This window comes from Lipophrys pholis (assembly GCF_963383615.2).
Source record: "Lipophrys pholis genome assembly, chromosome: 17".
In the NCBI taxonomy this organism is placed as follows: domain Eukaryota; kingdom Metazoa; phylum Chordata; class Actinopteri; order Blenniiformes; family Blenniidae; genus Lipophrys; species Lipophrys pholis.
The window spans coordinates 18,183,914-18,205,673 of record NC_137643.1 but is presented as its reverse complement, the minus strand read 5'-3'; the positions used below and the strand labels follow the sequence as shown (position 1 = coordinate 18,205,673).

Here is a 21,760-nt window from a genome sequence, read left to right as displayed (position 1 = left end):
CACACACACACACACACACACACACACACACACACACACACACACACACACACACACACAGTCCAGACATTTCCACCCAAAAAAACAGCCAGAGCAAAAACCTTTGACAACAATTCCACTAAAATCTGTGTGTGTGTCCGTGTGTGGGTGTGTGTTTCAATAAATCGAGACTTATGTTTAAATCTCGGAGGTATAATCCCGGTCGCCATCATTTCACATGTGTGTTCGCGCAGAACTGGAACATCCTGCCGCTATCAGTTTCTAATCTGCCTCACTCGGAGATCGTAAGCCTCCGAGATGGAGAAAGAAGAGAACACCCCACACACCACACGCACACACACACACTATCCTCTCTCTCTTCCTCTCACGCACACACACACACGATAATTAGGCCAGTGCGGTGCACGGTGAGCAGGTTAGGCCTGTGCGAGCTCTTAATGTGCGGTTGTGTGTTTGTCTGTGGCTTGTACTTTGCTTATGGCTTCGCTGCTCTCAGCAATCAGCCTAAATACATGACATCATCTTCCTGCAATGCCACCCTCGTCCTCCTCCTCCTCCTCCTCCTCCTCCTCCTCCTCACCCCCAGCTCCATCTCATAGCACTTCTCCTCCCCACCTTCACCCTCCCTCCTCACTGCCTCACAGTGCTCCTTCTTTTTCACAGCCCTTCCTTATTTAACCTCTTTCCTCCCTCGCTCGTCTCTTGGTAACGGGCGATTTTTTTTCTTTTCTTGCCGTGTCATTGTACAGCCGGTGAGCTGCTGGTAAATACAGAGGTGAAAACTCTCAGTGCGGTCATTTGAATACAAAAGAAAGACAATCAGAACAAAGGTCGGCGAGGCTCCTCCGAGGAACAAATGTGCTTCTTTTTTTCCACCGTCATCATTTAGTGCTTCACTCTTCCAACGTTTTTTTATCCACAAAGCTTCCCACTCAACGTTCCAGCTAAGCTAAAATTAATGAATGAAATGAAGCAGAAAACTGTATTAATTTACTCATAGATCAATATTTACATATATCTTAACCCTCAGTTGTATTTTAGGGTTTTTTGACAAGACTGTCTAAGCATTTTAAGACGTGCTGGTCTTTATTAGACCGATGCTGATGAATATCGAAGCATTTTACATTATTTGAATAAATAATAATATGTCCCAATTTGTTTCTTCTCATTCCAGAAAACATATGCGGGCATTCAGGCCGTGTTTACACAGTTTTCAAGTGAAAAAGCAAAAGTTTTGTTCCGCTAAGAGCCGCTGAAAATGCACTGTTCAAAGCGTTGCAGTGTAAACGTGAAACCAAATTCGCAAAAAAAAACAATGTGTTTTCACTTGAAACGTTGTCGTGTATCCGGGGTCTTAAATACTTTCTATCAGCGCATTCGACTCGCTGCATGTCCATGGCCACCTTGTAATGAACTGAGACAGGCTAAAATGGTTGTAAGTAAAAAAGTTTCTGTCCCGGTGTGCCAGGAGTTGTTGTTTCCTGCGGGTAGAGGACACTGTTCAAAACAGCTCTCAGGAAACAAGGTCCTTCGGTGACAAGGACATTTCGAAACATGCTGCCAGTATTAAAACGGAGAAGGTGAATAAAAGGAGGGGATGGCATGCAAAAGAGCTGCTTGTAATGCTGCGGAGCGACTGGAAGAATCTAAACAAAGAGCCGTGAGAGGGTGAAAACTGTATTTGTATCTTTGAGTTGTGTGTGTGGTTATTGTTTTTTTTTTTTTTAGGCATCTTCCTGCTTAAATCCAAATCTGCGTGAGCCTTCAAACGGCGAGATTTAAAACTGGGCCGTCTCCAGACGGCGTCCCTGACGTCTTGTCTTCCGATAACTAAAGCCGGTCGTCTCCGTGTCTCCTTACAGAGCGATGTCTGGAGGACCACGAGCTCGTGGTTCAAGTTCAGGCCTCCATGAGCAGCGACAGCAAATTCCTCTTCAGGAAGAACTATGCCAAATATGAATTCTTCAGGAACCCCCTGGTGAGTCTCGCACATCCCTGAAATGACCTCTCTGTGACTGCTTCGCTTTATCACGCACTGACACACACTGAGCTGTGACTACTGCTTGCCTAAGCCTGACCTAACCATAACCTTACTCTACAGCAAAACCAGAACACACACACACACACACACACACACACACACACACACACACACACACACACACACACACACACACACACACACACACACACACACACTGGTTGTTTGTTCATGCTTTGAAGGGGGAAATTGCTGTGATTTACATTCATTTCCTGCAGAATTATCCTAAACTTCATCTTAAAACATCTATTTACCTCTGACAGTGAACCTGACAATGAACTTAACCTCAACTGAAACCTTTGAGCTGAACAATTAAAGGTATGTAAAGTATTTAGTAGCAGTCAGAAGGACCGATGTGTTCTCTGTCCGGTGTCAGACCCGACAATGATAGATAAACAAGAACACAGTGACACACATTTCATATTTCTATGTCTTGCGGTGACAATATTCTATTAATTTCCTTATTTAAACTCAGATTTTTCTGACCTTAACCTTTGTTAATCTTATTCCTTTTAAATAGATTTGTCTAATAAGAATCTGATTTAATACAAGTCCTCAGGAATTAGATCCCCACAAGTATAGAAGAGCAAGAACATACACACACATAGCTCACAGTATATATATATATATATATATATATATATATAGGTTATATGGGGTTACAGTAGCTCCTCCTTCAACAACGTTTTGCCCTTGACCTTAACTCAAGTTGCCTCATATCTGGGAGTTCTTGTTTAATAACCTTTCAGCTGTTTGGATGACCGCACTGGTTACGGTGGATTCTTGCCGTTTTTGTGCAGCTTGTGGTTTGATGTCATGACCTTCTAGAGTTATTATTAACTTTTCGCACTGTTTGTTCCAGCAGGAGGAACGAGTACCCTTTCACTAAGTGACTATTTTATTGGAATACGAACACAAATCTTTTTTTTTTTAGCACGCTGAATTATTCATGTGATATGAACGTGCATTTCTTTCATCATCATCAAGCATTTCATGTTGAAACTGTACCTGAGCTCCTGCCACCTTTGACCTTCATACTCCCAGTCTACGAACCTTTTTAAAAAGATGTTGTTTATGTGGTGGGAGGGGATCTAATGGAAGTGAAATCCTCCTGGTTGCACATCATATTACGCATCATATTCCCTGTGCATCACCAACAAAACTTAAGCCAAAGTGCAATCTTTTTCCCTGTGCAAGCAATTAATACAGGATCAGGATCTTAGTGTAAGTCGTTATTGTAATTGTAGTTAGTTTCACCAACTTGAATCAGGTGTTGTGTTGAACTGGAAAAGCCTAATTTCATCTTGAGTCGGCCAGACCAGTAGAATAGAGCCATAATAACCTTTAAATTTGAACTTGAAATATTTTCTTTGTTGTCATGGCAGCATCGCCGATGTTCTCAGAGTTGTGTGTTCTCCATTATTATAAAGAAATCTATTCAAAAATCAATGCTGTGTTTGAAATCTGTTCAATTTGCTTGGTGACTTAGCTGGATTCAAGCCACATGCGGGCTGATTTTTGGCACACGGGCCTTATGTTTGACACCCCTGCTTATAAAGATCTTTTTTGTTTGAAACAAACAGCGACCATATTTTAATTTCCTAAGTGTAACTCCTACCCACTGAAAGTAATGAATATTGAGAACGCACACTCCTTGATATGATCAAACTCTGAATAAGTTGTGAAAAAGGCTTTTTGCAGCCCCTGGGAAGGTGGAACCCACTGTGGAATAACCGTTTTCACCTTTTTCTGTAGTGGAACACTTAACAATCATATCTGATAACCGTGAACTTCAGAAACGGTTTCAGATTTGCTTGTTGATATAAGACATACACGAAATCCAAAGCTGCTGCCACCTGCTTACGTCGGTGTTCGGTGATGTGGAGCCGGCGTTTGTGCTGTCGTGTACCGGCCGTGCACACGGTGACATTACTGCCGTGGTGATTTAGGTGGGTGTCGGAGCCAGCAGGTGACCTCAGCGCTGTGGTAATGAGCACAGTAAAACACCAGAGTGCCGACCGCGGCCTGTCAGTCACGCTGAGAGTGGCGCTGCTGGCTGAAAGGGGGGGGGGGGATTACGTCAGCGGGTGAGCTCATACTGCATCTTCTCCTGGGCTGGAGTGCTCTCTCTCTCTCTCTCTCTCTCTCTCTCTCTCTCTCTCTCTCTCTCTCTCTCTCTCTCTCTCTCTCTCTCTGTGTCTCACACTCACACACACACACACACACACACACACACACACACACACACACACACACACACACACACACACACACACACACACACACACACACACACACACACACACCGCTGCGTGCATATGCTGCATAGAGAAACACTACCCGGCCCCGAGCTTCGCTCCGTGGCTTCTCCTGCCTCTCCTCTTTCTTTGTCCCGGTCCCTCGCTCATTGTCGGCCTCTCTCTCTCTCTTGTGTTTTTCCATCCAGAACTTTTTTCCAGAGCAGATGGTGGCGTGGTGTCAGGAGTCCGATGGCTCTATCCCCCAGTCGCAGCTGTTGCAGGTGAGGCCGTGACTCAGTGGAGGGAAACATACACGTCAGCTGCCCCCCCCCCCACAGTGGTAAAGGCAGGATGCATTACCTCATGTGTTGCCTCAGCCTCCCTTTAAATCCTGCAGAGCGAGCTGCCCTCTGCAGATGGGAAGCAGGAGAACGCTCACTCTGTGGATGCTCATTTCCATCCGAAAACACGCAATGCACCTTCAAATTCCCTGATTACTTCACCGTCGAGTTCCAGACATTCATAATACTGTGTACTTGTACTCGCTGTGCTTTCTGCAGAACTTCTTGAACTCCAGCAGCTGTCCGGAGATCCAGGGCTACCTGCACGTGAAGGAGCCCGGGCGCAGGTCCTGGAAGAAGCTCTACATGTTCCTGCGACGCTCGGGTCTCTATTACTCCACGAAAGGAACGTCCAAGGTGACCGGTTGCTCCCGTGCCTTCCCTCATGCGCTTGCTGGCTTTAGTCGGTATTTGCTGACTCTTCGCTCGTGTGCAGGAGCCGCGACATCTGCAGCTGCTGTCGGACCTGGAGGACAGTAACATCTTCACCGTCATCACCGGCAAAAAGCTCCACAACGCCCCCACAGACTACCAGTTCTGCATCAAGGTAACGGAAAACTCCTGTTTCGTCTGTGTAAAAGATCAAGTTAAACCTCTACTGTGTGTGTGTGTGTGTGTGTGTGTGTGTGTGTGTGTGTGTGTGTGTGTGTGTGTGTGTGTGTGTGTGGAGGGGTTAAAAGGGCCAGCGGGGGTTAAACACACATTGTGACACTTGAGGAGTTCTGTATGGTTGGTTCACCTGTTGATCTGGGATAAGCCCTGTGGGATAAGCTGGGATGGTACCGAGAACCGTGCCCTCCTCACCTCTGTTTAGCGCACGCACGCACGCACGCACGCACGCACGCACGCACGCACACACACTGACTGACTTGACTCATGTTGCATTGATGAAGCAGTTTGTCTGACGTCCTTTATACATGTAGAAGGAGGAGAAGCGGGTCGACAGAATCTATTCAGAACGTACATTTTTCTTCTAATGTTCTACCTGTGATGATAAAGATGAGAATGATGCCGTCATGCAGTTACTCAGTGAAAAGGGACAAAGACAAGCCCAATTCACCCAAAATCAGTTGGAACCCATCCAGCTTCATATTTAGGTCTCTGGTGACTCGAGCTGATCTGCAGGCACATGGAGCCAAACATTGATTAGTCACATGCAAACGTCATCCTTTGTCCTCCTGTCACGTCCCTGATCACTTCACGCATGTGGACGTCGCATCTAATTGAATTCCTGCGAGTTTATCAGAAGTTTTAACCCCGCCGGAGTCGTTAAGACCCCATAAGTCAGTTTTAATCTTAAGCTTCCTCGAGGTTGCTCTTCGGCGGCCGTGTGCGCGCGGCGTGTTGTCTCATCATTTCGACGTGTCCTCTGTGTGCTTCGCAGCCCAGCAAAGTGAGGAGCGACTGTAAGGAGGTAAAGATGCTGTGCGCCGAGGACGAGCAGAGCCGGACCTGCTGGATGACGGCCTTCCGGCTGCTCAAAGTGAGTGAAACCTGTCCTGTTGACGTGTCCTCTTGACTCCCTGCAGCAATATGTCACAGACATACTGCCTCCATCCAGTGTCGTATTTAACCCTTAGATATTGTTTTTAAGCGAAAACAGTCAGCTTTCTGTACATTTCTTTAGCTTTGTGTGCTTCTTCTACAAAGTGTTCCGATCCGTTCTTGAGCTTGACGGAGACAAAAGGCATCGTAGTCCAGTTCTTTAAAAATGTATCGTCTCTCAAGAGAAAGAGCACTGTTATCTGGAGGAACAAATGTCAAAAGCACAAAAGACACTAAGGTGGTATTTATCGAACCATAACCGATGAATTCTCTGAACTTCCTGTTTCCGCAGTACGGGATCGTCCTGTATCAGAGCTACAACGTCCCCCACCAGAGGAAGTCCAACCTCTCGCCTTTCTCCGCTCCTGTGGTGAGCGTCTGCTCTCTGGCGCCCCCTCGCTCAGACACACATTTTGCGTGAGAGTTTCGGGGTCACGCCCAGCAAAATACATTTTGATCACGACAGTACGTCTGATCCAAACCTTCAGTTGGACCGAGTTGGATTCTTCTGATTCCAAAATTCCGGCTGGAAATTTGTGATAATCTGTATAGTGAGTTCAACAATGTCGCAAAGAATGATGACACACACGCACACACACACACACACACACACACACACACACACACACACACACACACACACACACACACACACACACACACACACACACACACACACACACACGTCTGAAGTTATAGAAAATTACTTTCAGTGGTATATTTATTTATAGTCATCATCTTTGTGGTTAAAATCTCCTCCGTGATGGTAGAAGTTAAATAAAATCGACCATGTTGGCCAGTAAAACATCTAAAATGTCGCTTGTGAGTTTTTAAAACATTTTTTTTATTAATTATAAGGAAACTTACGATGACATTCCTTCATTCCTTCATTGGGGTCCCTTTCTGTTGTGGAGTTTGCATGTTCCTCCTGTGCATGAGCGTCTTTCCCCCCACAGTCCAACAACGTGTGTTTGAAGGTCAACGTGAGTTTCTGTGTTTGTTGAAGAACGTCAGTGTTTGAATTTCATGTGTTCAACTTTTTAATGGAAAAAAAAATGTTGGCGTTTCGAAAACTTCTTTCACAAAATTACACGATCGGCCCTGATTTAAAGTCAGCGGGAAAAGTCGTCTCAGAATTAAGGGTTAAGACAGAACGATTGTCCTCGGAGACGAGCTCTGGGTGTTATTCTGTGCGGCTTTATTCCAAAAAAAAAAAAAAAAAAAAGAGACGTGGGTAATTCGAGAAGTAGAGCCAGAAAGCAAAGAGACGCTTTTGTGGATTGACTAAAGTGGGTCTGTGTACAGACAGGATTTGTCATGCTCCGCTGAGTGTGTCTGGCTTGTTTGACCTCTGACCCCTGTCTGCCACCCCTCGCTCCCCCCCCCCCCTTCCCCACAGAGGAGCGTCTCTGAGAACTCCCTGGTGGCCATGGACTTCTCCGGGCGGACCGGCCGCGTCATCGACAACCCGGTGGAGGCCCAGAGCGCCGCCCTGGAGGAGGGGCAGACCTGGAGGGTGAGCGGGAAACACTGGCACCACCACGTCAAGCTGCGGTGTGAAACAAAAGCAACGTTTCCTCAACCTTTCCGTCTTGTTTTGAGTTGTGCTGCACTCGTAAAAAAAAACCTTTACTGCATTCATGAAGCGGGGGCAGGGGCCTTTTGCACTTTTAACCCGATCGACTGACTTTTCATTATTACTCTATTTCGCGAGGGGAATATACACTATATCAACTTCAATTTCGTTATTATTTATCCTCTGAAGGGAGATTTGTTCATTTTATTGAGCGCTCCATTAGCTCCTGACTTATTGCAGGAGTTCTTCTGCCTGGGGTCTCCTTCTGCTGCAGTTACAACGACGTAAAAGAATAAGATATCACACAAAACATAATAATAATCTCATTTAAAGACCTCATGTGGGTATTCCCAATATCAAACTTGCGTCATTCGGTTTAAAAACGTCTCTAAATCTACCGTACAGTTGTTTGTTCACCCGACGGCCTGTTTGAGGGCTCTTGTTGCTTCACCGCCACTCGCAGCTTCCAGCACGTTTATCTTCCTCATATCTTGACATCAAACGTCCTTTCCTCCACGTCTCTCCCACAGAAAAGAGGCCAGCGTATGAATGTCCTGGGGAGTCCCAGCCCTCTGCATCCATCCTCTCTGAACACAGGTGACTCCTGCACGGCCATCGCCACGCGCAGTGTTTCTAAAAGATCACCTTTGTTTTTAAAAAAAACAAAAAAACCAAAACGTGTCTTTTTTTTTTCCAGTCATCCACAGGACGCAGGTGTGGTTTCACGGTCGCATCATGAGGGAGGAGGCCCACAAGATGATCATGCAGCAAGGCCAAGTAGACGGGTGAGAGGAGAGGTCAAAGTTCACTGCACTATTTCTTTCCAGTGCCCGTGGAGTATTTTTCTATTGTCTTTAAGTCTTTACAAATATCCCAAGCATTCCTCGTTGTGTTTCCTGTGCCAGATTATACCTGTTGCGGGACAGTCAGAGTAATCCGAAGGCGTTCGTGCTCACCTTGTGCCATCACCAGAAGATCAAGCACTTCCAGATCTTACCGGTGAGTATCTTTTATTTGTTCTCTTCTATTGAGCTTTAATCATCCCACTTATTCTCACAAAAACTGAATTATAAATCCTACAGAAGAACTAGTTACTACGGCGGAGGTGCGCAGTATCAGTGTTTCAGAGAAGTTGCAGGTTTTTTTCCCCCCTCCGTTTCCACGGAGACGGAGCGTTTTCAAAAAGATGTGCTTTTAGTGACTCTGAGGGCCGTTGTCATGTAAACGGACCCCCATGACACAATGAAAAATTTATCATTTTGCCTCATATGCCTTTTTAGCACAGAGCTGTTTATAAAAACAAATTAAAAAAAATCCTCCAACTTCAGTTTGATTTGTTTTTAGCACAACTTTTTTACTTCTGGTCGTTGTGAAACTTTTCTATATCCTGAAAATAAAATGTTTGAATCCAACCATCTTGAGCTAATCTCTACATCAATCAGTGTAAAATGAGACTTTCAGCAACTAATAACGTCCCCCCCCCCCCCCCCCCCCCCCGGTTCTAGTGCGAGGAGGACGGCCAGATCTTCTTCAGCCTGGACGACGCCTCCACCAAGTTCACCGACCTGATCCACCTGGTGGAGTTCTACCAGCTGAACAGAGGCGTGCTGCCCTGCAAGCTCAAGCACCCGTGCACCGCCGTGGCCTTGTGACACTCCGCCCGTCCCGACAGCCCCCTCCCTTTTTTTTTTTGCACACCCCGTCCCCCCCTAATCCCCCCCTCCTGGCCCCTCCCACCTCTTGCTGGGAGAGCCGGCGTTCCAGAAGTCCGACCGCCTCGCGGCTCCAGTCGCCGCCCCGTCGCCACGGAGACGGGGCGGCTTTGCATTTCCAGCTGGAGCGCTGCCCGTCTTTCAGATGGACCCCCCCCCAACACCTCCCCCGGCGGGCGGGGAGCGCCACCCTCTGACTTCCTCATCGATCATCAGGGACGGACGGGAACCGTTCTGGGTCCGATCAGAACTCGATCCAGGAGTTTTCTCAACCTGTGCAGTCCAGTCTGGATAAGCTGACACCCTGCCACCCTCCCTCACTGCCCCCGATCGGGGCAGTCCCTTCCCGGTGCCACCCCCACCCCCCCAACCACCACCGCGATCCTGCCTGCACACGAGCGTGGAGACAACTGTGGCGAGCCGACGGAGAGCGACGCGGCGTGGAGGGTTCTGCTGAGAGGACCTAAGGAATGTGTTCCAGGGAAGGCCGCCGCCGCTGCCGCCGCCGGCCTCTCTTGTAGAGTTTGATTACTTGATGTCATTTTAATGCTGTTTTATTACTGTTGATTCAATGCAGAACTAGTTTTGCACTCCCCGGGGGGGACAGGCGGCCGCTGCCTCCTCTTCCTCCCGAGCCCGGTCGGGCTCCGAGTGGCGCTCGGAGCGCGACGGCGACTCTCGCAAACGGACCTTTTAAGTCTGACTCGCAGCGACAAGTTGGCACTAGGGGAAGGAAGGCGTTCCTGAACCAGCAGGTGAAGAGTGCGAGGAAGAGGAGGAAGACTCCCCACAGCGTCTCACTCACTCTGTTGCATCAGTGAATTTTGTTCTTGAATGTCTTCTTTTGTTTGTTTTTTTTAAATTTCTGAGCTCGTCGCTTGCACACGTTTCATCTTCCCCGTCGGTTGGAGCAGTGGCGTTCGCGTCCCCCGACCACTTTTTCCTTCAAAACAAGCAACAAAAGCACTCCGGTGACTTTTTTGTCCTCTTCTTCTTTTTTCTTCGTAATTTTATTTTGAATATGAAATTTGAACAAAATGACTTGAAACGTGAACTCGGCCGAACGAGCTTCACTCGCCTTAAGAGAAAGAAAATCGTGAGCCTTGTGTTTGAAATGGAAGCTATGTTGAAATGCACATACGAGTGACGTGTTCGAGATCGGCGAGCGGTTGGATGAACCATCGAGAGTGATCATATATATATATATATATATATATGTATGTAATCTGGGGTTAATCTCATTTGCTTTCTTGTCACCACGACATCAAATCTCCTCACGGATCGTGACTAAAACAATCATTTGTGCAGGTTCAGGTTCTGATTCTCTTGTTTGATCGCGAGCTTTACTGTTTAATCCCTCTTAATCTGAACTGAAGACAGCGGTGTCCATCTTCTCATCCGACGCTCAGCAAGGAAGCTAAATCTTTTTTTTTTACCCTCCCTCTTGGACATGATGAAGTAGAACTGTGTGGACATCAGACGTTCGTCTTTCTTTCTTTCTTCTCCACCACGGTCAGATTATCAAAGCAAATCGTTGCTGGGAATTACGAGTCGCTGTAGGTTTTAATTGTGGTTCGACACAAAAGGTCAGGCTGCAAACCCTCCGCGGTCTCTCCACGGGAGGTTTCTGCAGTTTTAGGCACGTTTACTTGTACCTGGGCTTTTACAAAAACGGATATTATCCCCCCGCTACAAAAAAAATTAAAAATGTCACTGACACGGATCCGCATAGCCACCTGGTTCAGAGCCGCTATGAGCGTGGTAGACCTGTAGGGGGCAGTGTAACGAGAAGCACGAAGCCATAGTAACCAATCCTTGAAAGACGACACAATATAAATATCCGCCTCCCCTCCTTTAGATGCACCCGGAGACGCAGTTTATCCAGATCGCCACCGTGGGTGGAGTTTTCAGGAATCATCGTAGCTGTAAATGCACGAAACGCAGAGAAACATCACCTTTTTTTTTTAAATACCCGGGTGCGTGTAAACGTGGCCTTAGTCGATACTCAAGATACCCGTTTCACCTCCATTGATGTCACAGCTTGCTTCGCGTTGATCTTGGTTATTTCCATTGTGCTCACTGGAAGCACACGACGCCACAGATTTTAAGCCATGATGACAGGATCTGTTGGTGGCGTTTCGGTGAGGTCTGGATCGAAGCCGCCACGGGATCTGGTGCAGACGCTGTAGCAGAGTTAAAAACCAACAAAGCATCACGACTCAGAGGCGAGCGAGCATCGGAGAAAAACGTTAGACGTCCTGCCGTCGCCGCTCCAGCTGTGGAGGAAGTTTAAACCTGCACACGAGCCGCCGCCGCCGCCGCCAATCCACGGATCTCTTAAACCGATCAGGCCTTTCCAGCCAGTCAGGGCGCACTCTCTCTCCAGGGATCGGATAATGCTTGAACCCCCCCGACCTTTCCCCCACCTGTGTCCAGCCTGTAATAAGCTATGACCCCCAGTGGTGAATGTGTGTGTGTGTGTGCGCTAAGGATTGGTGTGTGCGTGTGTGTGCGTGTGTCTGTGTGTGTGTGTGTGCGTGCGCTTGTGGCCAGACTGTTGTTTTATTTCAAATTTTTTTTTTCTCACTACGTCAGGACTGTTAACTAGGGTTGGTGCAGGACAGCGGCTGGAGGGCACCACGGCACCCCCCCCCCCCCCCACCCCCCTCCATTATTTTAATCACTGTGCTACAATGCAATCCTTTACACGTGTCCGACGATACGAGTCGACCAGTATCCTTTGTTTTGGGTTTTTTCTGAGTATGTGAAGCTATGAGAAGATGTAGATCTAACACTGTACCTAGGTCACAGATCACTATATGGGCCGTTATGCTTTTTGCTCATAACTCTTATGTAAAAAAAAAAAAATAGAAACAAAAAATGAAGAATGATTTATTTTTTGTTCTTATTTCCATCATTTGATTGTGTGTATGTTGATGTTACTGTGTATTTTCTTTGGTTTGCCACAAATTTATATATATATATACACATATATATATATATATATTCCACACATATATACAGTATTAAATTAATTGTTTTTTGTTTTTGTTTTGAAGAGATCAAACTGGAGAGATCAAACTTTTTAAATTTCTAAAACACACACACACACATACTGGGGGATCTTTGATGGATAGCACACACACACACACGCACACACACACACGCTCGGCCCCGTGGGGATATTCTAGCAGCTTTACTGCACCTTTCAACACAAGTAGTGCAATTATACACCGTAGCTCCAGAGGATTGTGCATTTCTTTGTTTCGTTTTTTTTTTTTTTTTTTTAAAAAAGGTGCAAGAACGTTGTTTCTGAACCGAGTCTAGGTGCCTCTCTCTAAACAAGGACGTCCGGTCCGGTGGCTTCACCGTGCAGGATGAGTTCCAGTGTTTTGGTTGAAGTCGTCATAAGCTGAAGTCAAATAAAACCTTTCAGGGAAAGAAAGTAAAAAAAATAAATAAATAATACATGAACCATCTTTTTTTTTTTTTGTTGTTGTTGCTCATAATCCTCACTGTGCTTTGCTTCATTCTGTCTGTACGGCTCCTGGATCTACATTGTATCCTGTTCAGGTATTTTTGTACAAATAAGGGACTGATATAATCTCTGTTTATTGGAAAATTAGAATAAAAGACGACATTGCTATAAACCAAATGTGGTTCGAATGCTGCTTTGTTTTCTTTTCTGCTCTCTTTGTGGTTTTTAGGGTTGATTCTGAGGGGATGTGGCTCATTTAATCTCAAAATGTGGGGCGGGGGGGGGATTATGTAAGTAAATATGATGAAGAAATAAACTTTCTGGTCAAATTCATGAGAGCGTTCATCAGAAACCTCGCTGGGAGTTGAACTAAACACTCAGATTAACTCTTGTTCCTCCCATGTCTTCATAAAAAATATATATATTTTTTTAAAGTAGTTTCAGTCTCACGCCCTCAGACCAGTTGAATGCACAGCGCCATCTGCTGGGAAAATAAGTCTTTTCTTTACATCCTCTGAACACGTACAGCTCAGTTTCATCTTGAGCAAGCCGGACTGGTGAAATAGCGCCACGATAACCTTTGATATTAAACTTTAAAGCTTTTATTTGTTGTGGCTCAGCAGAGGAAACGTGATGAAAGTGGCTATATTTTGTTAAAACCAAACAATTACGAACAAAAATGACATGAAGCCAATTTTGATTAAAACCTGGAGCGAAATACAGTGAAATCTCCACTAAACTTCTCCTATAGCTGTTGCTTCGTGCATGTTTTTATAAACTCAGTTGTGTTGCGTCCCCTGCGCCTAAGACATTCAGTGTTTTCTTGGGAGGTTTTTACAATCTGCTTGGTGGTTCGGCCGGTTCGGAGCCTCTTTGCAGCCTGTTTTGGTCCACAGATCTTCTGCTCGCTTGATTAACTTTCTACTTTAATTAATTCATTCCTTCTGATAATGTTAAAATAGAATTTTTCACACTTAGTAGTGGGATCTTTCCCACTTCCCAGTTGTACGTACAAAAATGTAGATGTTATTTTTGTTCCTGTAGTTGTATGGTTTTGCATATTAAAGCACGTACATCAGGTGTTCTTGATGCCAATTTGTAAAATTACAAATGAACTTTAATCAGTTCAAATGATTAAAAAAAAAACAACAAAAAAAAAACTAAAACAAAACAGACAGAAAATGTCAAACAGGCCTCGTGTGTTCATTATGTTTAATTTTCGAAATAACTGATGGCAAAATGAGATTATTTACAGGAGATAATATGTATGGTCTGTACAAAGAAATATACATGCAAAGATAAAAAACATAAAACAAACAAACATAACAACAAAAAAAATAAAAATAAAACAATGAGGAAAAAGAACCTAAACTGAGGTACTCCAGTTCAAGTTTCCTTGTTTTTCACGGCCTGTGCACAACCTTTAGAAATAAATATAAAGGTACTGATGAACCCCTGCCTGGATTTAAGTCTTTTAAACTCCTATAACCGCGCTTTAAAGTCAGCATCGTCCCGTTACGGCAGGAAAAACAATTTGGCAACGAGTTATCTGTACATACGACCCCAACACTATTTATCAGAGAGAACCTCGGGATTCGTCCACCGATGTAAACAGTCACTTCACATGCTCTCAGATTTCCTAACTCGAGTGAAACAGTCACAATTAAACAGTTGTTTTTTTTTTTTTTTTTTTTTTAATAAGTACTATAAAGCTAAAGCAACTTTGGTGTACCAATACTACAGAGGCATACAGTACAAAAAGTGTTAAATTATTATTACCGTTTGATCAAACTGTCATGATTGTGTGAGCTCTCGTTAACACTCCACCATCCAAGAAACACAAACTACCAGCAGTGCTTGCAGTACCAAGTACATGCTTCTTCTTTTTTTTTCTTTTCTTTTTTCTCTCTCTACATTTATTACAGTTACGACAGATGTCTTCATAAATAGTTGCATAAAATGTTAAAGCCGCAACATTGCACATGATAATCAAACATAACATACAATGAGTGCATTTACAGTAAATCGTCTTCCTCTGCCAGCGATCCGCGCTCCTCTGAAGAAACAAGGCAGAAGTCATATATATATATGTATGTATATATATATATATATATATGTATATATAAATATACAAGGTAAGGCTTGAACATGTCATATCTGCAACGTTTGTTCTAGGAAAAGCAAATGATGGATGTCTGTTGTTCCTTCTTGGACTGGACAGCGCGGCGTTTCTCACTCGCCGCGTGGTTAGCGTACGGCCGCGCACTTTACGTCGAGCGCGGCCATCGAAACTTAAAAACTGAGAAAGAAAAACGAAGCTCCGGCGTGGAGACGGAGAGGTTCGTTCGCAGAGTTTCTCTTTCTTCTTGGAAATGTTAAGATTCTCCTTTCTGTCTCTGTACGAAAGGGCGGCATCTCCAACGTGTGTGTGTGTGTGTGTGTGTGTGTGTGTGTGTGTGTGTGTGTGTGTGAGAGAGCGACGGCTTTTAGTGGAAAAAAAAAAAAAAAAGAGTGCGTGAGTGCGTCGGGTCAGACGCGTCGAGGCTCAATCGAGCGGCTCCTCTGATCGGCTTCAACTCTCGCCAAGGAAAATAACTTACCTCTTTTTTTTGTCTTTTTTTTTTTTTTTTTTTTGTCTTTTTATGTTCAGTTAACTACAAAATCTGTCGGGTTGAAACCAGAAAGCAGCAGCAGCAGCAGCAGCAGCAGCAGACGAGGGCGTCCATGAATTCATGTGATTGGTGACTGAGAGGACCACGAGGAGGAGGAGGAGGAGGAGGAGAAGGAGGAGCAGCAGCAGCTTACACCCGAGGCTGGAGGCGGCTCTGGATGAAGCCGCTGACGCCTCCGATGGGCCGGGCGTCCGTCTGGTGCTTCCTGCGGTCGATGAAGGCGATGAGGCGGGAGGTGTCCAGGCAGCTCTCCGCTCTGGCCCGGTCGTCGCCCTGGCCGGCCTGCAGCCACGGCTCCTGGAGGCAGAGTCCCGCTGGGGGCCTCCGGCCCGGGTCGGTCCGCAGGAGCAGGCACACGAAGTCGCGCGCCGCCTGGCTGACGCCCAGGAAGTAGTCCCGCGGGAAGCTGAAGTCCAGCCGGCAGATGTTCAGGCACGTCTCCTCCGCGCTCTCGTCCAGGAAGGGGGAGGCGCCGCTCAGCAGCACGTAGGTCACCACGCCCAGGCTCCACAGGTCGGAGGTCGGCGACACCGGCTCGCCCAGGACCAGCTCCGGGGAGGCGAACTCGGGGCTGCCCAGCAGGGGGTGCACGTAGTGGGCGCTGTTCAGCTGGACGGCGTCTCCGAAGTCCGTGAGTTTGACCAGCGGCTGGCCGCTGGCGGTGTGGGAGACCAGCAGGTTCTCAGGCTGAACAACAAGGAGAAGGAGTATCAGTGGACTGCGACACTTTGAATATAGAAATATTAATTGTTTATTATTTCACGTTGTCAGTTGCTGATAATGATCATTGAGGATCTACTAATTAATGAACATTAATGGTTGTCATTGAGAAGTATTTTTCCTTGTTGTGGCGTAGAGGATATGTGATGAAAATGTCTGTATTTCCACAAAAAGTCAAACAAATTCCTACTGAAAATGACTCCAAACTCAACATGAAGCCTATTTTAATGAAGCATCCTGGCGCAAAAACGCAGTGAATCATCTAAAAGAAAACAAAAAACGTCTCCCATCCCAGTTTTTAGAAACTCATTAATCAGCTCAAGTTTACTTCACGCATATATAACCAATAACTCAATAAATCCCCAATTGTCTTATCATATTCTTCTTTTGACGCTCACTTTTACGTCCAAGTGAACGATCCGGCAGTTGTGGAGGTACTGTAAAGCTTCTAAGACGTGTTGCAGGTAGCAGGCCACTTTCTCCTCCGTCAGATTCCCCCAGCTCACGACGTAGTCCAGCAGGCGACCCTGATCGGCCCTGAAGCACACAACAGAGTACGTGACGCGTGGGGCCGACTTGAGTCGGGACGGCGTGAGTTGCGTTGCGCTCACATCTCCAGGACCAGGGCGTAGCTGCCGGGGGTCTCGTAGGTGTCCACCAGGCCGACTATGTGCGGGTGCTGGAGTCTCTGCAGCAGGTTGAGTTCCTGCGTCACGCGGTCTCGCCTCATCAGCTTCTTGTTGACGTGTTTGACCGCCACCGTGCGTTTGGTGCCGCGGTGGTCGCACCGCTTGACGACAGAGAAACGACCCCTGAGTCGGGGGACGGTGAACGTGTTAGAGGGTTTTATTATTTTTTCATTTTTTCCCCGATTTGATCCGTGCGAGGGTTACGCGTTACCTTCCCAGTTCCACCACCTCGGTGTAGTGCGCGTCGAAGTTGTCCTTCCAGCTCACTCGGACGCCATCGGTGGACACGTCTGAGACAAAACAACCCTCTTTACTCACTTCAGACAACACAGTGATTATACTACATTCAACTTACTGTGTGGAAATCTGGGGCTCGACCTGCACAACTTATAAGCCGCTGCTCATTTTACAAAAAAGGGCTCTGAAAACAATATATACTATTAAATATAGCGATCCATCAAACCTACTAATTATCTGATGTAAGTCACCAAATTTTGGGGGATATAGTTGATTATAATATTCTTCAGGTTTTGTATAAATGAACATCCAAGAAAGGTCACTATAATTTGAAAGGAACAGACATCTTTAAAAAACAACAACTCAATTATAAAGCAATAGAACAAAGTGACAGGAATCAGTTTATGGAGCGCCCTTCAGAAAGAAGTGAAAGAGCCGGGAGCTCTCCTGGCATTCAAGAAACAAAACGAAGCGATGACGTTGAAACAAGCATGAAAATGTGTATATTGTGAATACTGGAAGTATAAAAGCACAAAAAGTGGGATTAGGAGTTTCGTTGCCGGGAGTGTTCTTCTTAAATGTAATAAAAGAATGAATAAATCGCTAAAAACCAGACGCCACACTCGGCACCTCTTTCACGCCGGCCACATCTCACTCCGCGCGCTCACCCAACACCCTGAGGCTCGCCGCCGACGTCACGCTGCCCAGCTCGTTGGTCGCCACGCAGGTGTAGACGCCGTCGTCCTCGGACGCGACGCCGACGATCCGCAGCGTCGCTTCGCCCGTGTCACTGAAGAGAAAATCAAAAAGGAGACTTCGGTTCTCTGCCGACGTTCTCGCGCGCCGACCGACACGGGCAGCGGCGCTCGCCGCGTTTCCCCCGACCTGTAGGCGATGCTGAAGTGCCCGTTGTTGTTGAGGTGGTTCTGGTCGGGGCCCTTCCAGGCGACGGTGGCCCGGGGTCGGCCGCACACCTTACACCGCAGGGTGACGCTCTCGCCGTTGTCGCACGTCACGTCACTCAGGGGCACGAGGAACTCGGGGGGAACTGGGAGGAGAAGAAGAGGGAAGCCAGTTTAGTCCGGCCACGTTCCAGCGGGAACCGAGATCAGCGGGCGAAGGTTCAAAACTCACCGTCATAAATGTAGTTTGGATTTAGAAGCTGGAGGCAAAGAGAGAAACAGACGTCAGACAGGAGAAGAGCGTCGGCACGGATTCTGAAAGTGGCCTGGAGCTTTATTTGCTAAAAACGCAGCGTCAATGTGTTTGTGTGCGTCACTAATTATTGTCCCCTCTGCTACAACAGGGAACTGGAACCATTTCAGGGAACTTCCACATATAAACAAAATGAGCTAAAATGACTTTTAAGGCAGAAAATGTCACATAGGAGTTTTGAGAATGTCCACAGAATGATTCAATACAAGAATATTTCAAATTAAAATATTCACTCAGCGACACCTGCCTCTTTAAGAGGTAAAGAATACTATCCTAGGAGCCTGTTAAAAAAATTTAATTAAAAATTAAAACAGGTATAACTCGTCCTGCACTGAAATGACTTTTGATTCGGTGAACTGATTCTGCAGTGATGGAAGCAACACAGGACTGGAGGAGATACCAGTTTCCAGTTGGCGTCCTCACCTTCACAGAAACTTTATTAGCCAGGCCGTCTCTGGACTTCCTGTAACCGTTTTCCAGCTTGGTCTCTTTCTTCGCCTCCTTCTCCTTTTTCTCAGACTTCTTCCGGATGCGCAGCGAGGTGTGCCAGGGCGAAGACTTCCTACTGAACCAACGCGGGGAGAGAGAGAGACAAAGGTCACGCGGGCGTATTTGCACGCCGGCGCTTTCGAGTGTGGAATCGAGGCGTCTTACGTGATGGAGCCCTCGGGGCAGTCGGGGACGATGGCCGAGGTGTGTCCCAGCACGAAGCCGGGGATCCAGCCCTCGGCGGCGGGGCCCTGCTCGGTCGCCGCCCTGAACACTAGGAACATGTTCTGCTGGTTGCTGGCCAAGATCTGGACGACTTCGCCCTGAGCCACGCTGATCTCATCCTCCTTCACAGCCATGTAGTCCTGGGTCACCAACATGGTGGATACGCTACTGCTGCTGCTGCTTTCACTCTGTGGGAGGAAGTACGGGGGACACGTGTGTGAGCGCCGCATTCACAGCTATTTAACAACTCATGGCTTTCACTCCCCGCCTCAGCAGAACGAGGAGTTTTGTTCAGTTTAACGGAGGTAGGAGCGGGAAAAGTGACACTCAAAGTCAAAGGCGTGGATAAGAGTTGGCTGGTAAAACCCAGAAGAAAAAGACAAAAACCAGGAAGTCTTTTTTTTTTTTTTTTTCTTCTTCTTAAAAAAAATGGAAGTGGGGGAAAGAAGGCAGAAAGAAGATGAAGATTCCCACTTGGCCCGTCTTTGCGCTGCGACATTCAGCTGAATGAGCGGATCTCAGTTTGCAGGCGGAGCCACAAACGTCGGAGGTTAGTTTGCAGGAGGAAGAGACACACCATGAAGACAGCAGGTGGTGAGGTGCGGCCAAGAGGAAGTCAGGGGTTAGTAGAAGCTTGGTTAGAGTTGGAAATCAGAAGAGAATCACGGGAGGACGTCTAAAGAGAGTCTGGGCCTGACGAGATTGTCTTGAGAAGCAGAGTGAAGCCTACAGGATGGCGTCGAGGAGCAGTGAGGTAGTAGGGACAGATTAGTAACGCTGCTGCAGCGGGACAGGAGACGACAGGCAGACAGGACAGACCCGGCCTCCCTCCGACCGCGGGGTTAGTGGGATCGGCTTCGGAGCCGCGGCGCGGAGTCTTACCCCGTTGCTCTGGGTGGACTGGATGGACTGCTCGCTGGTTGAGGAGCAAGTGCTCATGCGGTCGGCCTCCTTGCTGTGCGTGGAGTGTCTGTGGGTTTGGCTCCCGGAGCCACTTTGGATTTGGTTCGAGCTCGGGCGGACCGGGGTCTCTCCCGCGTCCCCCGGGAAGGTGAACGAGCCAGGCCGGCTGGCCGGAGAGCCCGGCATTGAGCTCCAGAACCCGGAGCCAGACTTGTGGCCTGGACTGGGCGGAGGAGGAGGGAGGGCCATGGGGGACACGGCGCCCGGCCGTAGTTTTGAAGTCGGTGTGGAGGGCAGGGGCCCGACGGTGGCGCGGGGGATGGGGGCTACGGCACTGGCAGGAGTGGGGGTCTGGACTTGGTCCTCTGGGGTGTGGACGGGGTGTTTACCCTGCGGGCTACCACCCGGGGGGAGCAGGGGAGGAGGGGCGGGACGAGGGCACGGACCTGAATCACAACCAAAACTCACACAGCTCAGTCACGTCTTTCATCGTGTCAAACGGAGCAGAAGTTTCACAGATTCGGACGGCGTCTGTACCTGACATCTTGTTGGGGCCGTCTTGCTCGGCCCCCGGGTGGTGGCGCAGGGGTTGGGGCAGGCGAGAGGGCTGCGGGATCCTGGAGGGTCGACGAGAGCACCCCTGTGGCCCGGAGGGGACGGCGCCGCCCTGGGAGCTTCCGCCTCCGCCTCCGCCTTCGGGAGCAGGACTGCTGCAGCCGCCACCCGGAGCCACCGTGCTGGGCACGCACGGCCCGCCGCTCGCCCCCACGTGGTTCCTCTGATACTCTATTGGTGAGGTCAGAGCTGTGACAAGAGTACAGAACGAGACGGAAGTGTGGCGGCGTACGTCGCGGCTCTCACATAAGACCTCAGCGTGCGAGCCCGGCGGCTTACCGTTGAGGAAGTTGCGCTGGCTCTCCAGTATCTGGCTGATCTGCAGGGTCCACACCTCGCGCACGCCGGGGTGCGAGGAATGAAGCACAAAGGACTCCACAGTGCCGTTGGTCGAGCGGGAAGTGAGGATGAACTTGCAGGGATCCCCCTCAACGTTATCCTCCAGACCCAAACAGCTCACCTGGACGGAAACACAGAAACACCCTTTGTTTTGTTTTCAGCTTCAGACTTCAGAGTCGTTATCCAAAGCAGGCCAGTACAGAGGAGACGCATGGTATTTCCGATATTAAGGGGACTTAAAATGTAAACAAACGTATATTACAATGCTAATATTAGGTGCAGAAATGAAGAAGATAAATTTTGCGTTTGTCACCTTGATGCTGTTCTTGTAGAGGAAGCCGGGCAGGGAAAAGCCTTTCTTCTTGTCCAGGGGCTCGCTGAAGATGACCAGCTGCTCAAAGAGGAAGACTCTCCTCTCCTTCATCCGGCCCAGCAGGCCGCCCTCGGGGTCGATCACCATGAACGTGTCCTGCAGCAGAAGGCGGCCCTGAGCGACAATCTTCCCCTGAGGAAAGAAACAAAGAGGGGGACGAGTCAATAAGAGCGTCGTGTTGCTGGGTGTGTTTAAATGGAAGTTAACGCGACTCCTTACATCGAATCCTTGAAGCCGGCCCACATTCATCATGTCGTTACACCTTTTAGGCACGATGCACATGACCTCCACTGATTTCTGGAAAACAGAACAGTTTGATGAGTTTTTGCTGCTAGATTTTATTTTATTAC

The 21,760-nt window shown here is 47.7% G+C and overlaps 2 protein-coding genes across 6 annotated transcripts in view; one reads left to right on the top strand and one right to left on the bottom strand.

Annotated features, from left to right (window-relative positions):
* LOC308122841 (growth factor receptor-bound protein 10-like) overlaps positions 1-9,423 on the top strand; it is a 39,138-nt gene extending 29,715 nt beyond the window's left edge. The window contains exons 7-17 of the mRNA XM_080484967.1: positions 1,863-1,978; positions 4,488-4,562; positions 4,842-4,979; positions 5,059-5,169; positions 6,007-6,105; positions 6,460-6,537; positions 7,567-7,683; positions 8,274-8,340; positions 8,441-8,528; positions 8,649-8,742; positions 9,249-9,423. Of these exons, the coding sequence (XP_080341093.1) occupies positions 1,863-1,978; positions 4,488-4,562; positions 4,842-4,979; positions 5,059-5,169; positions 6,007-6,105; positions 6,460-6,537; positions 7,567-7,683; positions 8,274-8,340; positions 8,441-8,528; positions 8,649-8,742; positions 9,249-9,395 (1,130 nt within the window). The 3' untranslated portion in view covers positions 9,396-9,423. The remainder of the gene's footprint in view (positions 1-1,862; positions 1,979-4,487; positions 4,563-4,841; positions 4,980-5,058; positions 5,170-6,006; positions 6,106-6,459; positions 6,538-7,566; positions 7,684-8,273; positions 8,341-8,440; positions 8,529-8,648; positions 8,743-9,248) is intronic.
* Positions 9,424-15,575: 6,152 nt separating this feature from the next.
* LOC308122574 (triple functional domain protein-like) overlaps positions 15,576-21,760 on the bottom strand; it is a 69,670-nt gene continuing 63,485 nt past the window's right edge. For 2 of the 5 annotated variants that reach the window (XM_080484447.1, XM_080484448.1), the window contains 14 exons: positions 21,630-21,707; positions 21,351-21,542; positions 20,978-21,158; positions 20,621-20,887; positions 20,063-20,529; positions 19,121-19,368; positions 18,890-19,031; positions 18,386-18,413; positions 18,137-18,299; positions 17,920-18,041; positions 17,226-17,304; positions 16,937-17,137; positions 16,724-16,862; positions 15,576-16,292 (listed from right to left, as the gene is read on the bottom strand). In XM_080484447.1, coding sequence (XP_080340573.1) covers positions 15,735-16,292; positions 16,724-16,862; positions 16,937-17,137; positions 17,226-17,304; positions 17,920-18,041; positions 18,137-18,299; positions 18,386-18,413; positions 18,890-19,031; positions 19,121-19,368; positions 20,063-20,529; positions 20,621-20,887; positions 20,978-21,158; positions 21,351-21,542; positions 21,630-21,707 — 2,865 coding nt within the window. In that variant the 3' untranslated portion in view covers positions 15,576-15,734. The remainder of the gene's footprint in view (positions 16,293-16,723; positions 16,863-16,936; positions 17,138-17,225; positions 17,305-17,919; positions 18,042-18,136; positions 18,300-18,385; positions 18,414-18,889; positions 19,032-19,120; positions 19,369-20,062; positions 20,530-20,620; positions 20,888-20,977; positions 21,159-21,350; positions 21,543-21,629; positions 21,708-21,760) is intronic. The other 3 variants (XM_080484449.1, XM_080484450.1, XM_080484451.1) reach the window with 3 other exon arrangements.